The sequence below is a fragment of the Rhamphochromis sp. 'chilingali' genome (assembly GCF_963969265.1).
Source record: "Rhamphochromis sp. 'chilingali' genome assembly, chromosome: 1".
NCBI classification, from domain to species: Eukaryota; Metazoa; Chordata; class Actinopteri; order Cichliformes; family Cichlidae; genus Rhamphochromis; species Rhamphochromis sp. 'chilingali'.
The window spans coordinates 52,594,642-52,618,689 of NC_137929.1; the positions used below are offsets into that span (position 1 = coordinate 52,594,642).

The 24,048-nt window shown below is 37.2% G+C and overlaps 1 protein-coding gene across 3 annotated transcripts; it reads right to left on the bottom strand.

The window, feature by feature from the left end:
* Positions 1–4,608: 4,608 nt before the first annotated feature.
* On the bottom strand, positions 4,609–22,532 carry LOC308386088 (butyrophilin subfamily 3 member A2-like). Of its 3 annotated transcripts, XM_080865395.1 has the most exons (12): positions 22,450–22,489; positions 18,809–18,901; positions 9,879–9,960; positions 9,218–9,559; positions 8,620–8,913; positions 8,402–8,527; positions 8,037–8,155; positions 6,962–7,057; positions 6,512–6,628; positions 5,965–6,123; positions 5,648–5,755; positions 4,609–5,553 (listed from the first exon to the last, which is right to left on the bottom strand). In XM_080865395.1, the coding sequence occupies exons 3-12, from the start codon at positions 9,940–9,942 to the stop codon at positions 5,401–5,403; spliced, it is 1,578 nt and encodes a 525-aa protein (XP_080721521.1). In that variant the 5' UTR covers positions 9,943–9,960; positions 18,809–18,901; positions 22,450–22,489; the 3' UTR covers positions 4,609–5,400. The 3 variants fall into 3 exon arrangements, with proteins under 3 accessions (XP_080721521.1, XP_080721522.1, XP_080721520.1); XM_080865394.1 differs by lacking the exon at positions 18,809–18,901 and having other exon boundaries at positions 4,610–5,553; positions 22,450–22,532; XM_080865396.1 differs by lacking the exons at positions 6,962–7,057; positions 18,809–18,901 and having other exon boundaries at positions 22,450–22,532.
* Positions 22,533–24,048: the final 1,516 nt, after the last annotated feature.

Consider the following 24,048-nt stretch of genomic DNA (forward strand, 5'->3'; position numbering starts at 1 on the left):
TATGATTATTAATTAAAAGATATTTATTTTTAAATGTCTGAGTGTAGACTAGTAAAAAAAATAGAGAAATTCATTTACTTTACATTTTGTTTATTTAAATTTTTTTATGGAAATGTAAAAACATCTCAAATGTTTTTATAAAACCACTAACATGGACACTGGCACCATAAAGTGAGCATTATAAATTCAATGTAGAACATCTATCTTTTTATAAAATCACAAAGGACAACATCAGTCCTAATTGCATCTTTCTCAAAATACATAAATTCAAAATAAAAAGTCAAATACTAATCACTTTCGTTTGAAAAAGAAATGAAAAGCCAATGCTTCCAAATGTTCATCATTAACATCCTCAAGGGCAAGCTCACCAGTGCTTTCCACAGGGCTGCTGTTTTCTGTTGACACAAGGTCATCACAAATGTCCAGACTACCTGTGTGTGCTCTACTTTTGTGTGTATTAAATCAAATCAAATCAAATCAAATCACTTTTATTGTCACATCACATGTGCAGGTACATTGGTACAGCACATGTGAGTGAAATTCTTGTGTGCGAGCTTCACAAGCAACAGAGTTGTGCAAAATACAATAATGTACACAAGCAAAATACAAGAATGGCTACATCTGAAACTAATAAATATATGTACAATATATAATAGTGTATGCATTTCTGGATGCGCATACTAAATATTTTCCTACGTGTGTGTGTGTGTACACATTTTTTACAAATTAAATAGAGTAAACAATAATAAATATATAAAAATATACAGAGTTGAGACATGTGCAAAACTGGCATTACTGTACAGTATGTAGTGCATAATGTTGAAGTTCCAGTAGTGAAGCTGAGGTGTCTATGAAGTGTTCAGCAGTCTGATGGCCTGATGGAAAAAGCTGTCTCTCAGTCTGCTGGTACGGGACCGGATGCTGCAGAACCTCCTTCCTGATGGAAGTAGTCTGAACAGTTTATGGCTGGGGTGACTGGAGTCCTTGATGATCCTCCCCGCTTTCCTCAGGCACCGCTTCCTGTAGATGTCTTGGAGGGAGGGAAGCTCACCTCCAATTATCCGTTCAGAGCACCGCACTACTCGCTGGAGAGCTTTGCAGTTGTGGGCGGTGCTGTTGCCATACCAGGTGGTGATGCATCCAGTGAGGATGCTCTCAATGGCACAGTGATAGAAGGTCCTGAGGATGCGGGGGCTCATGCCGAATCTTTTCAGTCTCCTGAGAAAGAAGAGGCGCTGCTGGGCCTTCTTCACTGTTTTGTTTGTGTGTACTGACCACGTAAGATCCTCAGCCAGATGTACACCAAGGAACCGGAAGCTGCTCACTCTCTCCACAGCAGCGCCGTTGATGGTGATGGGGGTGTGTACTTCTCTGCTATTAAAGGATGAATACACATTTGTGAGGTAACTACAGTTTTTATAAGGGCAAGCAACATTCTCATGTTTTTTTAGGTGTTTTCGTAAATGACTGAATAATGCGGTCTCTGAGAAAGGCTGCTTTAATTTGCACAAGGGACATGTAAAAAACACAAGAGCTTCTTGTGCACCTTGACTTGCACCAGTTTTCAATGGCTCATTGTGAATCCGTGACAAATGGATTTTCCATGCATTAAATGATTTGAATGTACAAATGCAAGACTCATAGAGACAAGGCGAGGGACTAACCTTAGAATAAATGCTGTGGTTCAAATGGTAATGCTTAAATAACTGTGCCCAGGTGTCTGAGGTGACTGCACACAACTTCAGTGAACATCAGTATTCCAGTTCTTAAAGGAAAAAACAGATTACACAATTTCAAAGTAATTACAATTAATGCTCAAACTTTCAATCACTGCATGGTGACTGTAAAAGGTGAAATGTTGTCCAACATTCTCAATTGGATCCTAAAGATAAATGTAGAAAAAAAAATGAGCTCAGTTTTTAGTTTCAAATACTTGTAACTAGAGGGCACATCCTTAGTGTTTCCCCTTTCAAGAACAATTTTAAAGTGCAAATCACACCTGCTTAGATGATCTATTACTTTACCATGCAAATAATTCTAGTTCTATATTTATATAATTGCCAGTTTCTTGACAAACATTCAAGGAGATCTACCGTTTTTTGCAACGTGAGCCTTATGGAATGCAAAATGTTCATTTACTCACTCACACAACTTAGGTGCTATTTTGAGTCCTTTGAGAAATATTTAGATCAATTCCTGACCAGCCTATATCCATATAATGAAAGTTGTTGGGGCACTAAACACTGCAGCTTTTACATAAAGCATAACCTGCCACAAAACGCCATTATTTTCCCACTGTTTTGTTATGAATTCCAAGCACTTGGTAGCATCTTGGTTGTGCTTTGTTGTCATCATCCGCGGACTTTTACAAACGTTTAGTCACACTAGTTGGAGCTCAACTAGATAGTTTGGAAACCAACACGTAATGACTGCACGCCATTGGTGCAGTCATTACGCCATCGGTCTTCAGCCTTGGAATAAAAAATAAAAATACTGAAAACCTTATCAGCACACTAAATATACAACACCTTGCTATATTTCAATCTGGGTATTACTTTTAATTGTTTAAGATAGAAGTTGCCACTGCTAGCTAAGTCACTTTTGAACGATGCTAATGAGAAGAGAAAAAAAACCCGGCCGAACAATGAGGCTGCTGTTGTAAAAACGCCAACATTCTTGCGTTGGCAATGGGTCGTTAAAATATCACTAAGACACTTTCTTTATGTGCAATTCTTATTAAAACTGTGTTTTAATCGGTTAAAACTGTAAAACTGACGACATCATCGGTTTGAAAAAGAGCGCGAACAACAGCGAACAACAATTCACTACCTGGGTCTGTGCTGTTTAACACAGCGGCGCATTCGAAAACAAGTTAATGGCTGCAACATATTAATATACTTGCTTTTTTACGGAAAAAATACACATAACGAAGGTTCAGTTTTACTTACAAGGCAAGGCAAGGCAAATTTATTTGTATAGCACAATTCAACAACAAGGTGATTCAAAGTACTTTACAGAGACATTAGAAGCAAAAATCAAATAAAAAGCATGATTTAAAAGTTTCTCCAAATGTGCTCTCCAGTCGCTCGAGAAGGGCAGCCATGTTGAACAGAATTTTCTGTCAACTTCGTTCAGGTTAGAGAGAAAACGTCATGACGTACTTGACGTACAAATGCGGAGCTCGAAAAAAAAAACATTTACTCAAAAATCATAATTAAAAAAGCAGTATTTACTCTTAACTTCTAAGCCATGTACAATTATAACTGTTTGAATCATTAAGAGAACAGAAAAGTTTTAAGTTGTTTCAACTTTGTGACGCATTTCAATTGTTGTATCCACAAACTTTATAAGTCTGGTAGACTGTTGGGGTTTGCAGTGTATTAAACATTCTTAATAATACTCAAAAGTGTAGAAATGTAATAGAAAATTTATGTTTTTGTATGTGGCTGTAACTTTCTTGAACTAATGATCAGTGACGATTTGAAAACACACTAATTGTAAACTGTGTTCAAGGTTATTACTCTGTGTAAATAAATGTCAGAAAATCATTTTGATTTATTTTTCCACAACACAATGTCAGTGTGGTGGACGATAAGACCCAAAGATCCAGCACAGTTTTTCCTCATAGTTTCCTAATAGTTATAATAATATATAATAATTATATAATTATATAGTTATAATAATTTTTATATTCTTAAATGAATATATCCTAGATTTTTTTTCTACACATCACAGTCTGGTATCATGCAGCCACTAAACAGGACAGGAGCAGACTGCAGCGGACTGTACGAGCAGCAGAAAGGATCATCGGCGACCCCCTGCCCTCCATCCATGACCTGTACCTCTCAAGAACCAGGGAACGGGCAGGGAAAATCATCACAGACCCCTCACACCGTGGACACAGACTTTTTGACCTGCTGCCCTCTGGCAGACGGTACAGAAGCCTGCAGACCGGGACCACCTGACATAGGAACAGTTTCTTTCGCCTCGCCATCTCCCTTCTAAACAGTTGACCTGTCTGTCATTCCACCTCATTTCATTTCTGTCATCCTGTATTCTATGTATATAAGTTTAGATTGGTTATTTATACTTGGTTTACACAGCATTGTGTATGTTTGTGTATGTATATGTATGCATGTGTAATGTATATATAGACACATGTGTGTGTGTGTGTGTGTGTGTGTGTGTGTGTGTGTGTGTGTGTGTGTGTGTGTGTGTGTGTGTGTGTGTGAGATTTACATTGCTGTGTTTGAGAGTCACCATCTACCAGAGCCAAATTCCTTGTATGTGTCTGCACATATACATGGCCAATGAAAACGATTCTGATTCTGATGTCCGACAATATTGTCATGGACCGGCCTTTAAGGTGTCGTGGATGAATACAACAAATAATAATAATAATAACTTTATTTATAAAGCGCTTTCAAACAAAGTGCTGTACAACTGTTTAAAACAAAAGAGATAAAAAAAATAATAATAATAATAAAAAGCGATACATAGCAATACACGTAAAAGACACAATACAAGTTAAAAACAGTAAGAATTAAAAAACTAAAAGCCATAGAATTAAGACTTGTAAGATAAGGTGAACAAATGTGTCTTCAGCTTAGTTTTAAAAACCTCCACGGAGCATGCCTGCCTAACATCTTCTTCCACAGAAACGGGGCACGAAAAGGAAAAGCACGCTCTCCAATTGTCTTTTTTCTGGCTCTAGGAACCTTTAGAAGGCCAGAGTCCTGAGATCGGAGAGCACGGGATGGAACGTAAAGATGTAAAAGGTCGGAGAGGTATGAAGGTTCCAGTCCGTTTAAAGCCTTGTAGGTGAGCAGCAGGACCTTAAAATCTGCTCGAACCTGACAAGGTAGCCAATGCAGAGATCTCAGAACAGGGCTAATGTGCTCAAATTTCCCAGTTCTTGTTAAAATGTGAGCAGCTGCATTTTGCACCATCTGTAGACCTCTAAAACTTTTCTTTGGTAGCCCAGAAAGAAGAGCAAAAACAAACATGGAAAACAAAAAAATTAATGCAAATAGTCAACTAGGGAGTAGTCGCTGTGACTTATGATTTAAAAAAAAAAAAAATAATAATCACCTTTCAAAGTAAAACAGAAAAAAAGATCTTGAGATCTTGTAAGATTTTCTCTTTGTGAAGTTCTCACTCATGTACCTTCAGCTTTAAAACACACAGCAAAGTCTCACCATTGCCCACATCATTGCAGTTAAACTACATTTGTGATGCACCTCTAAATAATAAAGACTCCTTTTTAAAGATATTTTTATTTACATATTTTTAATTCAATAAAAACACAAAATGTTTAACTGACATAAAATAATATGAAATATATAAAATGTAATAATGCTCTTATTTAATTTATCCCTCAGAAAAGTGACTCTGATTATTTTACATGATCTTGTTTTTAAACAGCATCTGTTCTTCTCCAGTGTTGCTGATGAGGTCGATCTTCACGTCGTCTCCAATGTTCCAGCTGACCATGTTCATCCACAGCAGGTCAGCATCAGTTTTAATTGGCTTCTTGACAGCATCTTGCCGTAACTGTAAATGTAACCAATAAAAAGGTCACAGATGTCCAAGCTAAAAGTAACAATAAGAGAGACTGAACGAAAAATCTAGTAACACAGAGACTCACAAGGAGTGTCTCTCCAGCTTTCAGTATAAAGTTTTCTTTAAATTCGTATGTGGCACTTTCTCTGTTGTTGATCTGTAGTTTTAACTTCCAACCTGACAAAAGTTTATTCTGTAAAAGGAAAACAAGAGAATAAAAAAGGGGGAAAATGAATGAGGCAATAATAAAGTTCAGTGTGTGTTAAATCCAAAGTGTTTATAAATGAGTGTGTTACGTCCACATAAGTGAAAAGGACCTTTTTAAAATATTTCTGAATACATGGAACATGTGGTTTGTGTTTAGGTAGTACTCATTGTTCATCAGCATGCAAGCAGCAGTACCTCACTGGAAGTGTTTTTCAGAAAGATATAGCTGCCATTTTTCTCGACCTCGACCAACGTGATGTCACCTGTCTTTGAGCTGTGATTGGCTGAGTCGCTCTTATTCTGTTCCTCAAAACTGGTCTGAGATTTCTCAGGAGGTGGTTTGCTTGTGTCTGGCTGAGAGAGAGACAACATAAGCAGATTAGTGTGTGCGAGAGGGAGAGATGGACAAGATATTTGAGCCTATGAGAAACAGTGTTTGATTCGATCTCCAGTTTTTATTCACTGTCCAGTTTCTCAAGAAGACGACACGACATTGGTTCTTGTCGTCTTCCTGTTTTTTCTTTAGATAACAGACAGTAGAGTCTTTGTCTGTGTTTTTAATATAAATCTGTTTTTACACACTGAGTTTGGGTTTTTGTTTTCTTTTTAAGCATTAATAAAGTGTAAAATACATGTAAATGTGCTGCATGTTTGTTTGTTTATGGTTGAGGACAGAGCGAGGTCCCAGTAAATAAATGTGTTTGTGCTGAAGTGTTCAAAACAACAGTCTGTGTGTGTTTACTTCTTTCTTCATGTTGCTGATCTCTGCATCTTTCTTCTCCAGTTGTCGATGAGCCGCTTTCAGTTTTTCATCTGCCTCCTTCAGCTTCTCCTCAGCTGCATGTTGGTTTTTCTCACACTAACAGACAAACAGATCAACACAACGGTTTAGCCTTAACTTTACTATGGGTGTGGCCGAACAGTGAGTGCTGCTGTCATTAGGAACATGAATGTTTCCAGCTGTAGCACATTGTGTCTGTTGTTTGGCAGTGTGTTTGTTCATCACTCATTTCATTGGATAATAAATCTGCTTTTGCCCGACTGGAGTTTGGATTACTTTCTTTTGAGGACAAAATAGAAACTAATGCATACATGTAAATCTGTGCATTTGTTTGTTAGTGTTAGGATAAGGTTTCTGTTAATGAATATGAGTCAACATAATGGAAATGTGGATGTTTATCTGTGTGTTTACTTCTTTCTTCATGTTGCTGATCTCTGCATCTTTCTTCTCCAGTTGCCGATGAGCCTCTTTCAGCTTCTCCTCAGCTGCATGATGGTTTTTCTCACACTAACAGACAAACAGATCAACACAAATGTTCAGCCTGAAAAGCACACCAACATTTTTTGCATTTTTTAAATGTTTTACTCATGCTCATATTTTTTTTATAACATCTTTAAGGACTGTTAAACCATAGCAGTCTGAAAACCATTGAGGCACTTGTGTTTTGTTTCAAATCTCTCTTTCTGAAAAGAGCTCGCACAGAGAATCTGACCTCTAACTGACCCTAAACTAAGGTAACTGTATATGAGAGCAAGAATAAAATATTAAAATCAAACTGAAGACTGACTGAATTAATTTTATTATCTCTCATCTATAAAGTGTCAGTGCTTTTATCAAATGTTCTCTTTAGCTTATGACAAAATATGCAAACTTTAACAGTTTTCATTTAAGAAATTAACAGTATGAACCCAGGACTGTGTTGTTGCAACTATGCTAACCACCATCCTGCCTCTATAGCTTAAACATGTTAACATTAAGGTTTTTAATTTAAAAGTGAATACATGTGATTTTAGTTGTATCTTTTGTGGATTTGTGGAAATATGGCTTTTTAGTTACAGAAGAACTCTGGACTCTTCTTCATGAGAAAATGTGGAGATTAAGAGTGATCAGTTGCTGAGTTTTGGGAAGTGCTCCAGACTTAGAGAAAATAGAAAAAGTTCTGTTGTGAGATCCTGCATAACAAACTGCACAATGACACATGACAAAACAAAAGATGTGAATATCAGGACGGCAGAAAAATATCATCTGTTCTTATATCAGAAGATGGTAACTATTTCTCTGTCATGTATAATTGCTCTAAAAGATTTATTTCACTGTTAGCTAACCCTGGACATGCTATTCATATATTCTTTTTATTTGTGCCATTTTCATTTTCTCTCTTTTCTTTCCACTCACACTCTTTCTTCCCCATATACATGTAATATCCTGCTTATTTTTCAAAATTTTCTGTCTGTTCATTTTCTTGTGTTTCGTTCATATCACTCACTGCAACGATGTCCTGTAACATGAGCTTATCTTGCTCTTGGTCTCTTTCAGTTTTGTCACTTTCAGGGCGGTTTGCTGTTTCTTGTTCTTTACATGCATCACAGTGAGCTCTCCTGACATCTGTTAAAAGCATAGACAAGATTACAATATGATGTTCTCTTGAGCTAAAATGATAACGCAGCATATAATCATCTCATTTTAAACTAAATGATGAAGTGCATACTGTATATTGTGCCTTATCTCATAACACACAATGATGTTTAGCTGCTTATAAAAAATAAGTGTAATTTACACTTTGCTTCAAAACCTGTTAGAATAACTTGAGATATTAATTTAGACAGCATGGTGAATCAATTTGTGTCTTACTTGTTTTGTTTTGTCTCCAGATGAAAAAGACTCCAATCAAAATCAAGATGATGCTTACAGCCAAACTAACAGCCAAACCAATAACAATGGGAGCAGCAGAACAGGATGTGAGCTCAAAGAATTCATCTGAAACAATAAACACAGAATTACATGTTATTTCAACAGATTTTGATTTAGGCTGAATTAAGCATATCATACATTTTTTAAACGATATTTACCTGGAACATGTTTGTGTGTCTCTCTGCTCTTGCTGATTTGCTTCAGTTGGACTCTGCAGGTGATGTTGTTGCTGTGTCTCTTCTCCACAGTCACTCTGCTGCTGACAGTATAGAGGTCATCAGGACCTCTGAGGGTCTCTGTAGGTCCAGCAGAGAGGAGGTTTCCCTCACCGTCCAACCACAGCAGCTCAGGCTTTGGGTGCCAACCTTCAGATTTACACTCTAACACCACTCCTGTCTTGTCTCTGTCAATCCCTTCTAAGCTGATGACAGGTGAGGAAACAGCACTCGATGCTGGATGAAATGTACAATTTAAAATACTGATCAGTAATACAAATCAATAAAAATATATTTGCCCAAATGTAAAGATAATATTTGAATAATGGATATCTGATACAAACTTCATTCGCGCTGCCTCATTTTTTAATGATAATTCAGATTTTTTTTTATTTGGTCAATAATCATATAGTAAATATTTTCATATAATAATTATAATTCATTTCCCAGCTTGAGTAACAATCAATAACTCAAAACTGTGTTGATTCAACCTAATTTAACTGCACTTTGTACTCACAATGTATATAATTCGTTCACTTACCGACCACAAGATCAATAAAAGCTTCTTCATTCTTGTCTGGGATGTGACATCTGTATCTGCCTTCATCTGCAGGTTTTACTTTGCACAGTTTCAGTGAAATGTTTCCATGTTTCAGCTCATCAGTGAACAATGATGATCGACCTATGTAGGAGGGGTTTTTCATATTTATGAGGTCCTGACCTGCACGCCACAGAAACACAAATCTGGGGTCCAGGTCGGGTCTTGTCCACTCCAAAGTCATCGCAGCAACATTTTCTCCTGGTACCAGGTGACATGGCAAAGTGATGTCTTCTCCAGCTGTTGCAGTAATTGGCTGATTTGGACCAATCAACCGAGACTGACCTGAGAAGAAAAGATCAGATAATGAATTTATTTATGCTGACATTTTAATTTTCAAAATACTTTAATACTTTACAACAAATATGTTAATTCTTTGGAAAAATTAACCTCTGCATATTTTTCATCATGACATGTAATTTAATGATGTCACATTTAGTTACAATGTAGATACATTATTTAAATATAGTTACCAAAATTACACCTCTTAAGAAAAAAAAAGTAATGAAAAATGTATATGTGCCATTTAAACAAGACAATTTGAGCCACTAATTAAAAACGCACACACAATAATAATTGTGATCTTATATTAGAGGTTACCTACAATAATGTACAAGAAGGACATGCAGAATGCAGTTACTGAGAGAATAAAAGGAGAGTCCAGCCATCTGATGAATTATTCAGCTCTGAAATGAAAAAAAAAAAAAGAATAATTCAAAGAAATAGTCACTAATAAAACAATAACATATGGCCAAGTCAGTTTCATAATTTCACATTCAATTCGAATGCCTGGTACTCAGTACTAGAAGATGTATTAGATGTATTTTGTATGAGATGGTACTTTAGACAAGATATTTGGTAAGATATAAATTAGACATGAAATTTTTTTAAATAAAAATACAACATACCTGCTGCAGTGGCACTCATTTTAAAAGAACACACAATCTGACTTAGTAAATCATTGCTAAGTCACCCTGAAACATCCAGGGTATATATGTGTCTGTAAAATCTTACTCAAGAACCTAGAGCCTGTTGCGAGGTAACTGATTACTGTTATAAAACAAATAGAACTACATCAAAAATTCAAATGAACAACAAGACTGTTTCTTTGCTGTCTTTCCACCTTATGAGCTCTCATGGAGTTGTTGTTAAGTCTGCTATAATAGTGCAGGGGGCAAAACGGCAGGTGAATTAACTTGAGGGGCTGAAATTGAAAATTTGAAATAAGAGAACTCTCTGTTGTACAGTTGCTGTTCATTTCTTGTCTTTATTGTAGTGGTGGAAGGTAACATCAACATGATGTAGGTGGAGTACATAGTTAAATTTTATTTGAATTCAGAGCTAAATAAGTGACCTTTAGTTGACTACGCTACTTTTAGCAAAAAGCTGTCGGCTGGCCTTTACCTTACTTGGTTTTGCCTACAGTGTTTTTGATCTTGGTTAACTTTTCATTAAATTATTTGCAATAATAATATATTGCTGATAATGCTGCATTAAAGTTACAGTACAATCACAAAGTCTGTGCATCAGTTTTATAGTTCAGTGTTAGTATGTTTTTTCTTTTTGGCATAGTATGGTAACAATTCACGGATATGAATTTCTAAACACGCTTTGTTAGCATTAGATGACAGAATCCTGGCATTAGAAAGTGTGGCATTAGAGAGAAGTCACCATTTTGAACTTTCCATTTAAGCTTCTTATCCACGACTCAAAAGCTAAACATGGGGGGCCCAAAATGAAAGAAACTAATTGGTCATGTCACAGTAGCTTAAATTTGTCTTTTTTTCGGTACATCAATTATTGGAATAAAACTTTAACCTCATCATTTTCAAATCTTGACTCAAAGCCAGTTCTTGAGACGAATATATGGCACCTATGTTTGACCTGGTTCTGTCTCTTGCTCTGTCTATGTTATTGTTTATTTGAAAATGTTTAATCAGTATTGCTTTTACATTTATGTCCGGTGTCACATCGTTGCAGACATATAATTGTCATCCACTATGGGTGATCAAATTTGACATGGATCGTTTCCCGACTCAGCAAAAGGGTTTGTTTTCCCCCCGCCACCAGAGAACAGGATCGACCTCGACCTCAGTTGCTGCCATTCAGGTACATCTCTGAAATCTTGCCAGAGAAAGCAGAGCACGAATGCAAGTGCCACTCATCATACATTGTCAGATTGGCATACCATATATGTATCACAAAGTGACAGCTATATTTTTAGGATAACTATACATTGGAGACGAGCAGTATTCCTATCTTCTTATGTTAAAAAAACCTAATTCACTTAGCATTCCTATTGGGCTTGGTTACCTTGTGCACTTCGGAGCCAGCTGATAGGCAGGCTGAAGCAAAAACTCGGGTGTGGGAGGAGTTCATAGAGGCCATTGAAAAAGACTTTTGAAAAAGAGATTCTGGCATACCCTCAGACCACTAGGGAGGCCATGAATTGGCCATGAAGATCGGTGTCCCCAGCCTATGGACCAGCGACGGGGGGGGCGACTGTGTGTCCACTGACAATGTTGAAAAGGAAAGTTTAGCTTTGCAGCAGAAGAGGACGTAAGCCAAGGCTCACAGATGGCTTGGCAGGTGGCCGGCATGCAGGACCACACAACGTGCTCACCCCTGGCAGAAACGAAGCAGTTCTCCCTTCTGGTGAGCCCGCCGTTGGATGGGATGGAACGGTGACTTCAACATGGGCTAGGCAAGCCCCTCTGGCACGCTGCCCTCCAGCTCGGGCAAATCAGGTCCCTCTGCATGCTGTCTACGGGCTTGAGCAGAGACGGTTCCTCCCGTGCACAACAGCAATAGTAATAAAGTAACTAATTACTTTTGAAAATAATTAATCAGTAACGTAACCAGATTACTTTCTTTAAGAAGTAATTGATAATTAGTAACTAATTACTATTTTCAAATAACTTGAACAACACTGCTCATGGGTGCCTTTGATACAGTCAATTATAATACTTTACTTAATAGGCTTAAGGTTTTGACTGGTGTTTCTGGTTCAGCCCTTGAATGGCGTTTCTCCTATTTATCTGGAAGGACATTCTCTATTAGGGTGAACAGGTTCTCCTCCTACCCTGCTTGTTTGACCTGTGAGGTCCCTCAGAGTTCAATCCTAGGTCCATTATTATTCTCATTTGACATGCTTCATGAAGCCGGCATCATTTAATCCTTCTCTTTTCTCTGTTTGACCATTTTATGGTAATGACATTTAATTGTACATGTCTTTTAAACCTCACCAGTTGGGTTGTCCAGCTAGGACAGGCTAGGATAGGCAGTTCAACCTACTTCATTGTTTGGATTAGGGTTAGGGTTGTTGCTGGATTAGTGACCAGCTACCAAAAAATTCCCTTGTTTTAAACTCTGACAACACCGAAACCATGATTATAGCTCTACCCGATTTACACTCAAGGATCAGTCAAGTGATTGCTTCTTTTTGCTTATCTGCAAAGACAAGTGGTAATAATCTTGGTATAGCATCTGATTACTCCTTGACCTAGGACTCACATATAAAATCGATCTTCCTGTCTCTTTCATTTAAGGAACATTTCTAAATTTCTTTAGTCTTCTCCTCTGAAGTAGAAGACATTCATGCATTTGCACTTAAGAGATTATAGCATTATTTTAGTGCCTCTATTCTGAGCGCACGTAAAAAAAAAATGATTTAAAAGCACAAATGTTGCATGTTGAGCAAAAAATTATTTTGAGCAAAAAGTTTAATTTGAGAGAACAAAATTCAATTCTGCATGCCAGAAATGAATTTGAGTATTTGTGATTATCCATATTCACACACAATAACAGCCCCTCTCGCTCAGTTGTTGGTATTTGCAATTGCTCAAATGTCTGCTCAATTTATCAAGACATCACATACTTGCAGAAGGGCTCTAATGTTTTTGGAGATGCCTGTTAACCAACAGCTGACTGCACAGCTGATGGCTGTGCAAGACAGTGTATATCAGCAAATGATAAGCTATTCTGTCTTGTTTGTTTATTGTCCACTTTGTGCTAGAAAGAGGAACCCAGTGGATGTTGCGCTAAACAACAGCAGCACGTTTAAGCTGGTGGGTAACAGGCATCTCCCGAAACATTAGAGCACTTTTGCAAATATGTGATGTCTTGAAAAATCAAGCAGATATTTGAAGTTTGCACAGCAACGTTCTCACCTGAAAATATCTTAAAAGTATTTTGTGATCAAGAAATAGTAATATTTCAAACTCTGCCACTCTGCGTTCTTCCGCCACTGCTCCGTTTGAGTTTTGGACAAAATGCAACCTCACATGTCTGAATTTATGTTTTCATTCTGACATACTGTATTAACACAATTGATCTAAAATCAGACAAAAACCATAAAATCCGAGTAGAAAAAGTTATATTTTTTACTGTAACAACCACAAACATGTTTAATGAATAATATTTCATAACTTTAAATGCAAATATAAATTGTCAATTTTAAAATCCTATGCACAAGTTTTGCAAACAACAAAGTTATTTGCATCCATTTACCTTTTTTAAATAACCATTTCAAACTATTTACAGAACAATCAGGTGTACTGCATTCAATAAGATGCCACCCCAATTATTTGTGCCACTCCAAAAACATAATTTCTGTCCACTATAAAGGAGAACATCACAGCCTGATACCTGCAGGTCTGACAGCAGCAGGTGTATCACGTCTGTTTCTACCTGGAGACAGCAGTCGCCTCATTGTTCTGACACACAACACAAAACTATCCACAACACTACACATTAACTACACACCCCAAACATGCTAAACGTCACAAATCTCTCACATCTCAAAACTCGCTCTCTCTCGCTGTCACTCCTAAAACTTCCCTTGTTTTTGTTTTGTTTTGTTTTGTTTTGGGTCATAAGCAGAGAGTGCTTGCTAGCTCTGTCCTTAGACAGTAAACGTGACAAAACTATTGAGGAAAAACACACGCATATATTGTTTATCATGACTCTGGTTTTACATGGCCTATCAACACAATTTATAAACTGGTATCTATCACCTTGTTGCTTTGTCTTTAAGTGGTCGTGATTGGCTTATCACGGCTACTTCATTCTTCCTCAGTCAAACAGCAGCCCTCATGCGATTGTTTTTCCCCCTCAGCTCCAGGTGTTGTGCTGGACAGTGATCGTGATTACCGTCCACGGGAGTGCGCGCAGCTGCTTAAAGCTGTAGCGTCCTGACCACTTACGTAATCAGCTACTTCCGTGCAACTGATATAAGATGCGGTAAACTGAACACAGCTTCAACCGTCTGTTTGTTGAGAAATAGTAACGGACCGCGTTTTCTTGTTAGTAACTGTAACAGCGTTGTAACGATAGGAAATTAGTTAGATTACTCGTTACTGAAAAAAATAACGCCGTTCCTTGTAATGCCGTTATTCCCATCACTGTTTACAATAATATAAAATTATGCACTATAGGTAAAAAGAGCTCAACACTGTGCCTAGCATCCGGGAGCACTTCTGTTGTGTTTTGTAGGTGTTTTGGAGTTTTTACGTGCTTCAGAGTTCATACGTGCTTCAGGGTTTGTACATGTTTTGGAGTTTGTACGTGTTTTGTCTCTAGGGGCCACCGTAAATATACTTTTATTTATTCACTCCGCATAAAATGTAATAAATAAATCATATACAGTGGAACCCCGACTTACAAATACCGTACTTGCGCTTTGCTGTTCCACTTGAATGACGTAATGTTGTTCTAGTTACCAATAGTAGCCTATTGTTCAGCATCCCCTCACTCAAAACCCGCAATGGGTGCTTCGACTTATGAGAATTTTTGACTTACAAAAGACCCTCGGTAACAGATTAATTTCGTAAGTCAGGGTTCCACTGTAATACAAAAACCAACTATTCACAATTCAACTTTTAACTATTTAAATTTTCAGCTTTTTCCTCTAAAAGAAATTTAAATGAAACAACACAAAACACTACAAAACCACAACACAATTAAATATAAATTAAAATATGAAAACATAAAGAAGATGCACATTCTCTGTCATATGGACCTGCGCAAAGCACAAGGCTCGCGTGGGGAGTGAAGCGGAAAAAGTGCGAGAGAGAGGGTGAGAGAAAGAAGAAAAAAAAAACACGGCTCATGATAATTAGCCGGCTCCCGTCATTCACGTCAAAGATCCGGCTCTAAGAGCCATTTCGTTTGTGACACATCACTACATTACAATAATCTGTCACGCCTCTAAGCAATACAGAATGCTTCAGCCAGATTCCTGACATACTTTGGGAAGCAAGCTCACATTGCCTGTATTTTATTTTCTTTAAATTGGCTCCCAATTGATTTTAGAAATAGTTATAAAATTTTCACACTTCCATACAGAGCACTAAAGGAACAATTCCATATTATTTATCTCAACTTCTTGTCCAACACACTGCTGCTTGCAGTCTTCCCTTACAAGCTCATAATCTATTAGCCTCGTACAAGACTGAAGACTAAGGGGGACATAGCTTTTCAATCTGTGGCACCAAGGCTCTGGAACAGTTTACCGCTCCAACTCCGATTAGCTGACACTGCTAAAACAATAAACAGTTACAAACTTTTTTGTTTAATCAGGCCTTCTGCTAACATTCTTTTGTTATTTGTATTCACCTTAAATTTTGTTTTTAATATGTTTCTTTGTTTATATTGTGTTGTGATTGTTGTTCAGCACATTGTGATTGTTATGTCTGTGATATGCACTATGAATAAACTCTTACTACTACTTAAGTAGAGTAAGTATTTAAAGGGAAAGGACGGCATAAACCCCAGCAGTGGTTGTTTATAGACTGAGGCCACAATGAGTGTGTCTCTAACTCTGCACAGGAAGAGGAAGGCCTCAAATACTTCATATGTATTTCAGCCTAACACTGAGTCAAGTAGGCAACATGGCAGTCACAAGTCTGTGCTTCAGGATAAGTAAGTACTAAGTCTCATTTTTTTGTATGAGTTTATATATTAGTTATAGATTATTTGTAAGGAAAAACATTAAGGACTTATTTTTTCTTTGTTTTTCAAGTGATGGTTGAATTTATTCTGCTGGAAACACAAGTTCAGAAAAGCTGCACTTGGGATGAGGGTGAGTTTATTTTTTGTGTAATAATTTATTTAGAACTCATTCATTCTTGTTTTATAAACAACAAACTAGCTAAAACGTGTTCTGTATGTGCCTAAAATATCAGGCTCTTCCATTTTGCATTTCTTATTGATAAATTTAACTGTTGACTTTAAGGTGAAGTGATTTCTTAATGTTGAATTACTAAATTATCTTTGAAGGCATTTTAGTTTTAAAAAAAGAAAGAAAAAAGCATTTACACAGTTTCTGTTTTAACAAGTCAATAGGTAACAAATAAATTCTTAATTTCAGATGCAGCTATCCCTCGTGTTACACCAAACAGACTGCAGCACTTTGAGTATGAATCTGTGTCTTTGCATTGTGATGGCTCCACTCAGCTGAGAGGGTTTAGAAATAATGAAACATTTAATCCAGCATGTATAACAAAGAAGACATCATCAGGGTCGTCCTGTGTGTTTGATAAAGTCTATCAAGGAGACAGTGGAGAGTACTGGTGTGGGGCTAAAGGAGGAAAGAGAAGTAATACTATCAACATCACAGTCACCGGTATGTGTATTAAATCTGATTTATACTGCAAATCAATTTGCTTTTTACTTATTCATGTATTTATATATTTATATATGTGTGTTTATTTATGAAAAGAGCACGCAGTTACTTGCATCATGTGTGCCTTCTGCCAGTTAAGAGTATTATCTGGATGTTTTTGAACCCTGTATTGTTGTGCATATTAGTAAAGTGTATTTTTCTCTTTATCAAACTAGAATTTTACATAATCTTTCCAGAGCCGTAATCGGCTCTTGACGGAGGCGGTCGCACTTTTCTCCTTCTCTCCCCCTTATCTTTCCTGCTTGGCTTCTCATGTCTTTTGTATAGTCTCGCTTATTCACTAACCCTCAAAGAGTTTCTCAGTCTTGTTCTCTAAAACCTAAAGAATTATGGATTTGATCAACTGGTCGCGTAATGGAATTGACACCTTCCTGGGCTTGGGAGAGCCCAACTGTCCTGTGGAGACGGTTGCTGCCAGATACTCGATGGTCAGTTGCGTTGTGTGTCTGGCGACACTGTCAATGGAGGACATTGAACGACATCTACCAATTCGGAACCACAATAACAGAGTTCTGGTTTATCGAAGTACAGCTTCAGCTGTTCAAAATCCCACAAGGCTGGCCGACATGATAGACGATTGGCAGGGCTGTGAGTATTCATATTACTCAGCAATATGGATAAGATCTTGGAGAAGAACAATGGGAATTGAGAGAATTGGTGACCAGTGATGGACATTAGCCCAATTGCACTAAACCCAAACATTCACCATCTTCACTCTATCCCACTGGCACCAGCTGAAGGCCTACCAAGGTCGAAGCTGACTGGAACAACAAATATTCTTCCATGATAACAGGATTGTTGTCATACGCATGCACACTGACACAGACCTGCACTCACCCCCCCCCCCCCCCCCCCCCCCCCCCATGCCCTCTAAATGCCTTCGAAGCTTATGTCTTCTATGTTGTGAGATGTGATGATTCATGTGCTGAGGTGTTTTTTTCTGTTCTCAAACTGATCTCCCTGTTGGAGCTCAGTCTGGGGGGGAGTTTTTTTTCTCCTCATCTTTCGTCATGTTGTGCATTTTCCATTGTTATAACTCTCTGACCTGTCAACGCCATGTGATGTTTGTGTAATGTATGTCTGGTCGGAAGGGTAAGATGGCACTGGCACGGTTGGCAGCCTTAACCCAATTTCCCGTGGGATGAATAAAGTATTATCTATCAATCAATCAATCAATCAATCAATCAATCAACATATTAACACCAGGAATCCACATAACAAACATGTTTCTGTAATTTTTTAAACAAGTGATTCTTTGTTTTAAACATGTTGCTCAGGTGGTTCTGTGATCCTGGACAGTCTGACTCTTGCTATACCTGAAGGCAGCAGTGTTACTCTTCTCTGCAGAAATAAGACATCTTCTACTAACTTTGCATTTTTCTACAAAGATGACATCAAGTTAGAACAAGTAGCTGTAGAAAACATAAAAATTAACAATTTTTCCAAGCTCAATGAAGGCCTTTACAAGTGCAGCATCCCTCATGTTGGATATTCACTGGGAAGCTGGCTGGCCATGAAAGGTGAGTCATAATATCAACACATCCTTCAATCAAAATACCTCATTATTAAGGTTTAAGCAAAGTAATGTAAATGTATAGGACACATGATCAGATCCAGTAATTTGAAACTTGGAAGAAAAGTTCAGCTTTCTTTTTTTCACTACAGAAGGAAAAAAAAAAGAAGGCGTGTGAAAACTGAGAGAATGCTTTATATTAATTGGCACAAATTTAATTTAAAAGTGCTCATTAAACAATAACTGTTGCATATTTTTTTATTCATTTATTATGATATGCATAATTTTCAACTACAAAAACATTCTATTTGTAGCGTTGCCTCATGAAGAGACTCACCGTCCTGGTTCTGACGACAAATATGTCATCGCCCTGCTTTGGACTGCCATCATCATTTTTATCATGATACTGGTGACTGCGCTGGGTCGATTTCTTCATACAGAGAAAGGCAGAGGTAAAAATGACTGCCACTTTTATAAACTGTAGGCAAAAGACTCTCAAAGAAACACAACGTATGAAACGTGTAGCAGTCAGGTACTGGATTTGACTCTAAAATTCTGGAATAGATTACTTATTTTTAATTCACTGCTTTATTGGCTTAACACTTAAAAAGGTTTTTTTAACTTTTGTAGTTTTTCTGATAAACCGTGTTCTTTATGATTATGTTAATGATCGACCAAAACATTAACCAGGAAATAGCTTCCAGTTTTCTTTTTTTATCTAATTTTGTATTAAAGAAGAAAGCTAAATTTGAATTCATCTTCTTTCCCTTTGTCTTTTATTCATGTCAGGATTTCTGCTTTTCTGTTCATGGCCTTTCCAAAGGATACTAACAAGGACATCACACTCTGCTGAAGCCAATCAAGCAGGTGAGTGATTTGCAGCAAAATAGTGTCATTGTGTCAACTGATATATATTTTTTTTCAATTGCTAGAAAGACATGGTTCTTTTTATTCTGTTATATATGTTGCCACAAAGCAGAGTATTTGATAGTTGATAGATTGAAGTTTACTTGATATTTTATTTAAATTGCTCTTTAGCTCAGTGTGATAATCACAAAATGTCTGAATTAACACTTTTTTTTAACAAGCGCCACTTCATTTGAGAGACTAAAATATTTTAAATATTTATAACAGGTTAACCTTCTAGAATCATTTGAGTCAAATTTGGAAGCTGAAGTGTCATCATGTAATGTTTGAGATGTGCTGCATACATATTTTTACCTCCTCTCGATGTGTTATATTCAGGGTTTTGTTTTCCACCCATCTGGTGTTTGTGCTAATCTGAACATGTCTTATGTCAAACCACAGCATAAATCCACAGACAGAAAAAGCACAAGTTAAGTCGGTAATATCAGTATTTATAACTGGTTATGTTATATACAGCTGTTTTTTTTTTCTTCTTCAGATGATTCAGATGAACTTGTGTACTCCACTTTAACCATACGTGGGGCCCAACACAGTTGCCAGCTGGGTTAGTATTTTGAATGCATATAGAATTTTTTTCCAGTAATTACAATATTGTGATACCAGCCCACTGACTGCTTTTTAGAGCCACTGTAAGATAATAACTTTAACTTTATCCTGTCACTAAAGATGTTAAACTGAAATGCCAGTGAAATCAAAAGTTCCTAATGCAGTCCTAATCATTTTATGTTATTGAAATATTTTTATAGGAATGTTTTCAGATTGCTGTATCATTTCTCCACTAAAGTAAACCATGTAATCTTCTTGTTTTTTAGCAGAATCAGACTTTGCAGTAAATTCTAGAGGAGGTGAAGGCCCAGGCTTCACAGTCAAGGAAGATATTTATTCCGCCATCCATTGTAAGACTACTGGTCTTTGGCCTTTCCTACTTACTGTAAACAATTGTTATAGTATAACATCCCTGTATATCAATCCCAGGGGTTAGTTGTCATCACTAATGAAACACCTAAAAATTCATCTTGAATACCTTTAACTTTATAATTACTCATTTGAATTAGAAGTACAAAGTGAAAATTAACCACTCCTTCAAGAAAGGACTGCTAATACTGCTGATGTGGTTCCCCCAGGTGCTTGTCAGTGGTTTGGAATTCTTGTGGTTCTACACTACATATTTCAAGAAATTGCTGCACTTATTTCTAATTTCCCAAGTAAAATATAAAGAAATTAGTTGTGGCTTAAGACTTTTAAACATTATGTATCCTCCTTATATTGAAAGTTAGCCTCTTTCATTCTGAGAAATGCATTTAATTTGCAGTGGCTGCCATGCATAGTACATTCAGGCCTAAAACAGATATTGTATTAGTCTGTAGTGGATAAAAACTAGTACTGTTGTAAGGGTGCGAGTGAAGTTATGTACATGTCTATTAACTCTTGATTAAATCTTGCTTACTAACGAAAGCCTGGGTTTTAAGCTATGTGAAAAATATGTGCCTGTTTATTTTAGAATATTTTATTCTGTCTTACAGGCCACAGAGAGCAGTGACACCTGACTGCAAAAGTGAGGCATTCTCAATATAAAGCTGTTCTGAAAATCTGAAAAAGAACAAGAAAAATGTTTGTTTTAAAACGTGTAAATATAATTTTGTCAGTATTTTTTTTTTTGGTTACCTTTTTGGCACCTGCAGCCTCCACCTGATATTCTCCCCTTTTCAGTAATTATTGTAAATTATTATTCAAAATGTGTTTTTAGACTTTTTGAAGTCAGCCCTGAAATCAGTTTTACAATGCAAGCAAATAGTTGTTTAATCTCTTTCATAATGAGAGCTGTTTCTATATCACCAGTTTTTGGATGCTATAATTTGTGTAATATGTAATTTGTGCAGTACTTTATGATTTGTTGAAACAATGTGAGAAAATATTTGTCACAATATTATTTTTGTCAAATAAGAGGGGTCACGTTCATAAATTAAAAGTCCACTTGTGTTTTAAGCATTCTTAAGGATATAACTCACTGATTATTATGTATACATCACAATGGTCATCATCAGGATAATCGTTTTTGTAGTTGTTGCTGTTTTTTTTTTCAGGGTGAACCATGAGTCTTTGGGCTAGTGCACCCTCTCTTTCAGCTGTGATAGTATTTTCCTTTAAAAGTAGAAAAGTGAGCTCTCTAGGTTTGATTGACAGAGTGCAGAACAAACCTGATGACTCTAAAGCTTAAAATCAACCAAACGCCCACTTTTTTTTTCTGAGGAGGAAACGGACTCTGCCCCAAACAGCTGCAAAGTTGTGTTAACTGATGATTGTCACAGTTCAACAAAGACAGGTACATATGTTTATTTTACGTAACCTTAGTAAAAGTGCTTCATTTTCAGTCATTTCAGACAGCTGGCTCCTGAGTTTGTATCAAGCAGTCATTTTCAAAGGAGAAACTGAAACAATTCATGTGAGTTGACTCCACCCACTCTGTAAACAGCAGACGAATAACCAGCAGCCTGTGGTTATGTAGCTATCTTAAGACAATCTGAGAAACCTGCTGCTGAGGTCAGCTCTGTGTTTTATCTCTATTTGGCAAATACATTAAAGAAAAGCACAAAGGCTCAGCCAAGACTGGAGGTGACCCATCAAACACTCACCAGGAACACAGATCAGCTTAGACTATGACCTGCTCCATAGCAGTGTAACTTATAGGCACATAAGTACCTACAACTGAAAGCTCAGAGTTTCTTTTAAGTCACCTCGATGGGACAAAGTCTTGTTCTTGGAGTCTCCAAGAACAGTTCTTTATAAACATAAATACAGCTTTTCACACACTTTGCTGCTACATTTGGAGCTTTGTGTAAGGTTTTAACAACTGACAGACATTTGTTATCTTGTATGTGCTCACAGTTTGACAGAGAAAAACAGTCTGACTTTATTCAGAGTTTGTTCAGTAGCATCTAGAAATAAAATCCTTTTGTTTTTCACAACAAATTTTTGTGTTTTGTTATAACATTCATGTTTGTTTGTTCTCTGACTCAAAAACCAACCAAACAAATAAACACAAAGACTTACCACAGATAAAGACCCCAGACTTCGACACAGTGATCCAAACTGCCGCTGTTAAAGTGAAGTGGCTTACTGGAGCTGAGCAGGAAACAAAAACTGAGACAATGATTAACGAGTCACTGCGAACCTGTCTGATCAGTTTCTAACGTTCATTGCTGCACATTCCTTGGTGTATTTATCAGATAAACACGGAGCACAACGAACACAGGGTCGGTTGACCTTGATTGCATGTTGCATCAGGTCCGAGTGTCAGGTGAACTGAACTTCATGTAAGAAGTTATGACCTGCAGTCTATCTGGGTCAGATATAAACCAAGTTTAGGTGGAGTTTATTTTCGTTATGCTGACTTTTTCTAGAGAATACCATTGCTGAGCCTGTTATAAAACAATCAAACTGAAACTATATCTCTCTTTGCAGTGTTCAAAAAGCATTCACATGGTAGGTGTTACCTAAAATATCAGTGGCAGTTCAGGACTGAATGCACACTGATAAGAGACTCAGGGTTATCAGTGACCAAATTAATCTTTCTGAAAGTTGTTTTGAAAAACAATTCATACTCAAAGCTTGTTGGTGATATCTGGTGGCCACAAATATGAAGAGCATCTTGCATCTACAGCTTGAAATGAACTGCTTCATTATGATTACCCACTCTACAGAGCTGAGTTATCAACTTCTGTTTGATACCATGTGACATGTCTGTGAACTATCAGGGTGCTGTTGTGGTGCTTTGAACATGTATTTTTGGGGGGTGAAAAAATACATGTTGTGTTTATTTAATTAATAATATTATTTTGATGAATAAATATTGCCACATGTGCCTCGCTGTGATCTTATTTTGTTTATTTTTTTGTCATTAGATATTAAAACAACATACATTATATATAATAATATACAAAACAATCTTATAATAGGTTAGGAGTATGCTTGTGCTGTGAGTTCCCTGCCTCCACATCATTATGTAATTAATCAGGCTTAACAGGTTTGTTTAAACATAGCATAACTTATATGTGTCGTGTATTATGCTTGTTTTAAACCTGTCTTGCATACAGTTCCCTCCAATGATATTAAACAAATATGCTACTTGTAGTGAACTCTTTTCCTATTTGTAAACCTCATTTCAGTTGGGTATGTACTATGTAACCTTCAAAAGCAACTTAAATATTTGAATGACCTATTGCAGTGTCTAAGTGTAATTCAGAATCACAGATTTTAATATAATACATCAGGGTCTGGGTTCTGTTTCCCCCTCTGGGGGCGAGGGTACCTGGACCCAGGGTATAGAGTATATTTGGGGAGTGTGATTGTGTGTACATGTCCATTTATGTCTATCCTTACGTTGGGTGAGTGCTGAGTGTTTGTATATGTGTGCATGAGGGTGGGAATGCATGTTTGTGTCTGTGTGTGCCTGTTTTCTGTGTTTATATGTCAGGTCGGGTCTTAGACTCCACCTCTCTGGGAACTCCCAGGCCCTCCAAGGCCTATCTCACCTCACCACACTCCCTGCTGGTGACTGATGCCCTCAGGGGTCGGTGCATTGGTGGTTCTTGGTGTCCGGGGCTGGGCACTCAGGTATGTATCGGCTCACTCCCGGTGGCTACTTGGCGG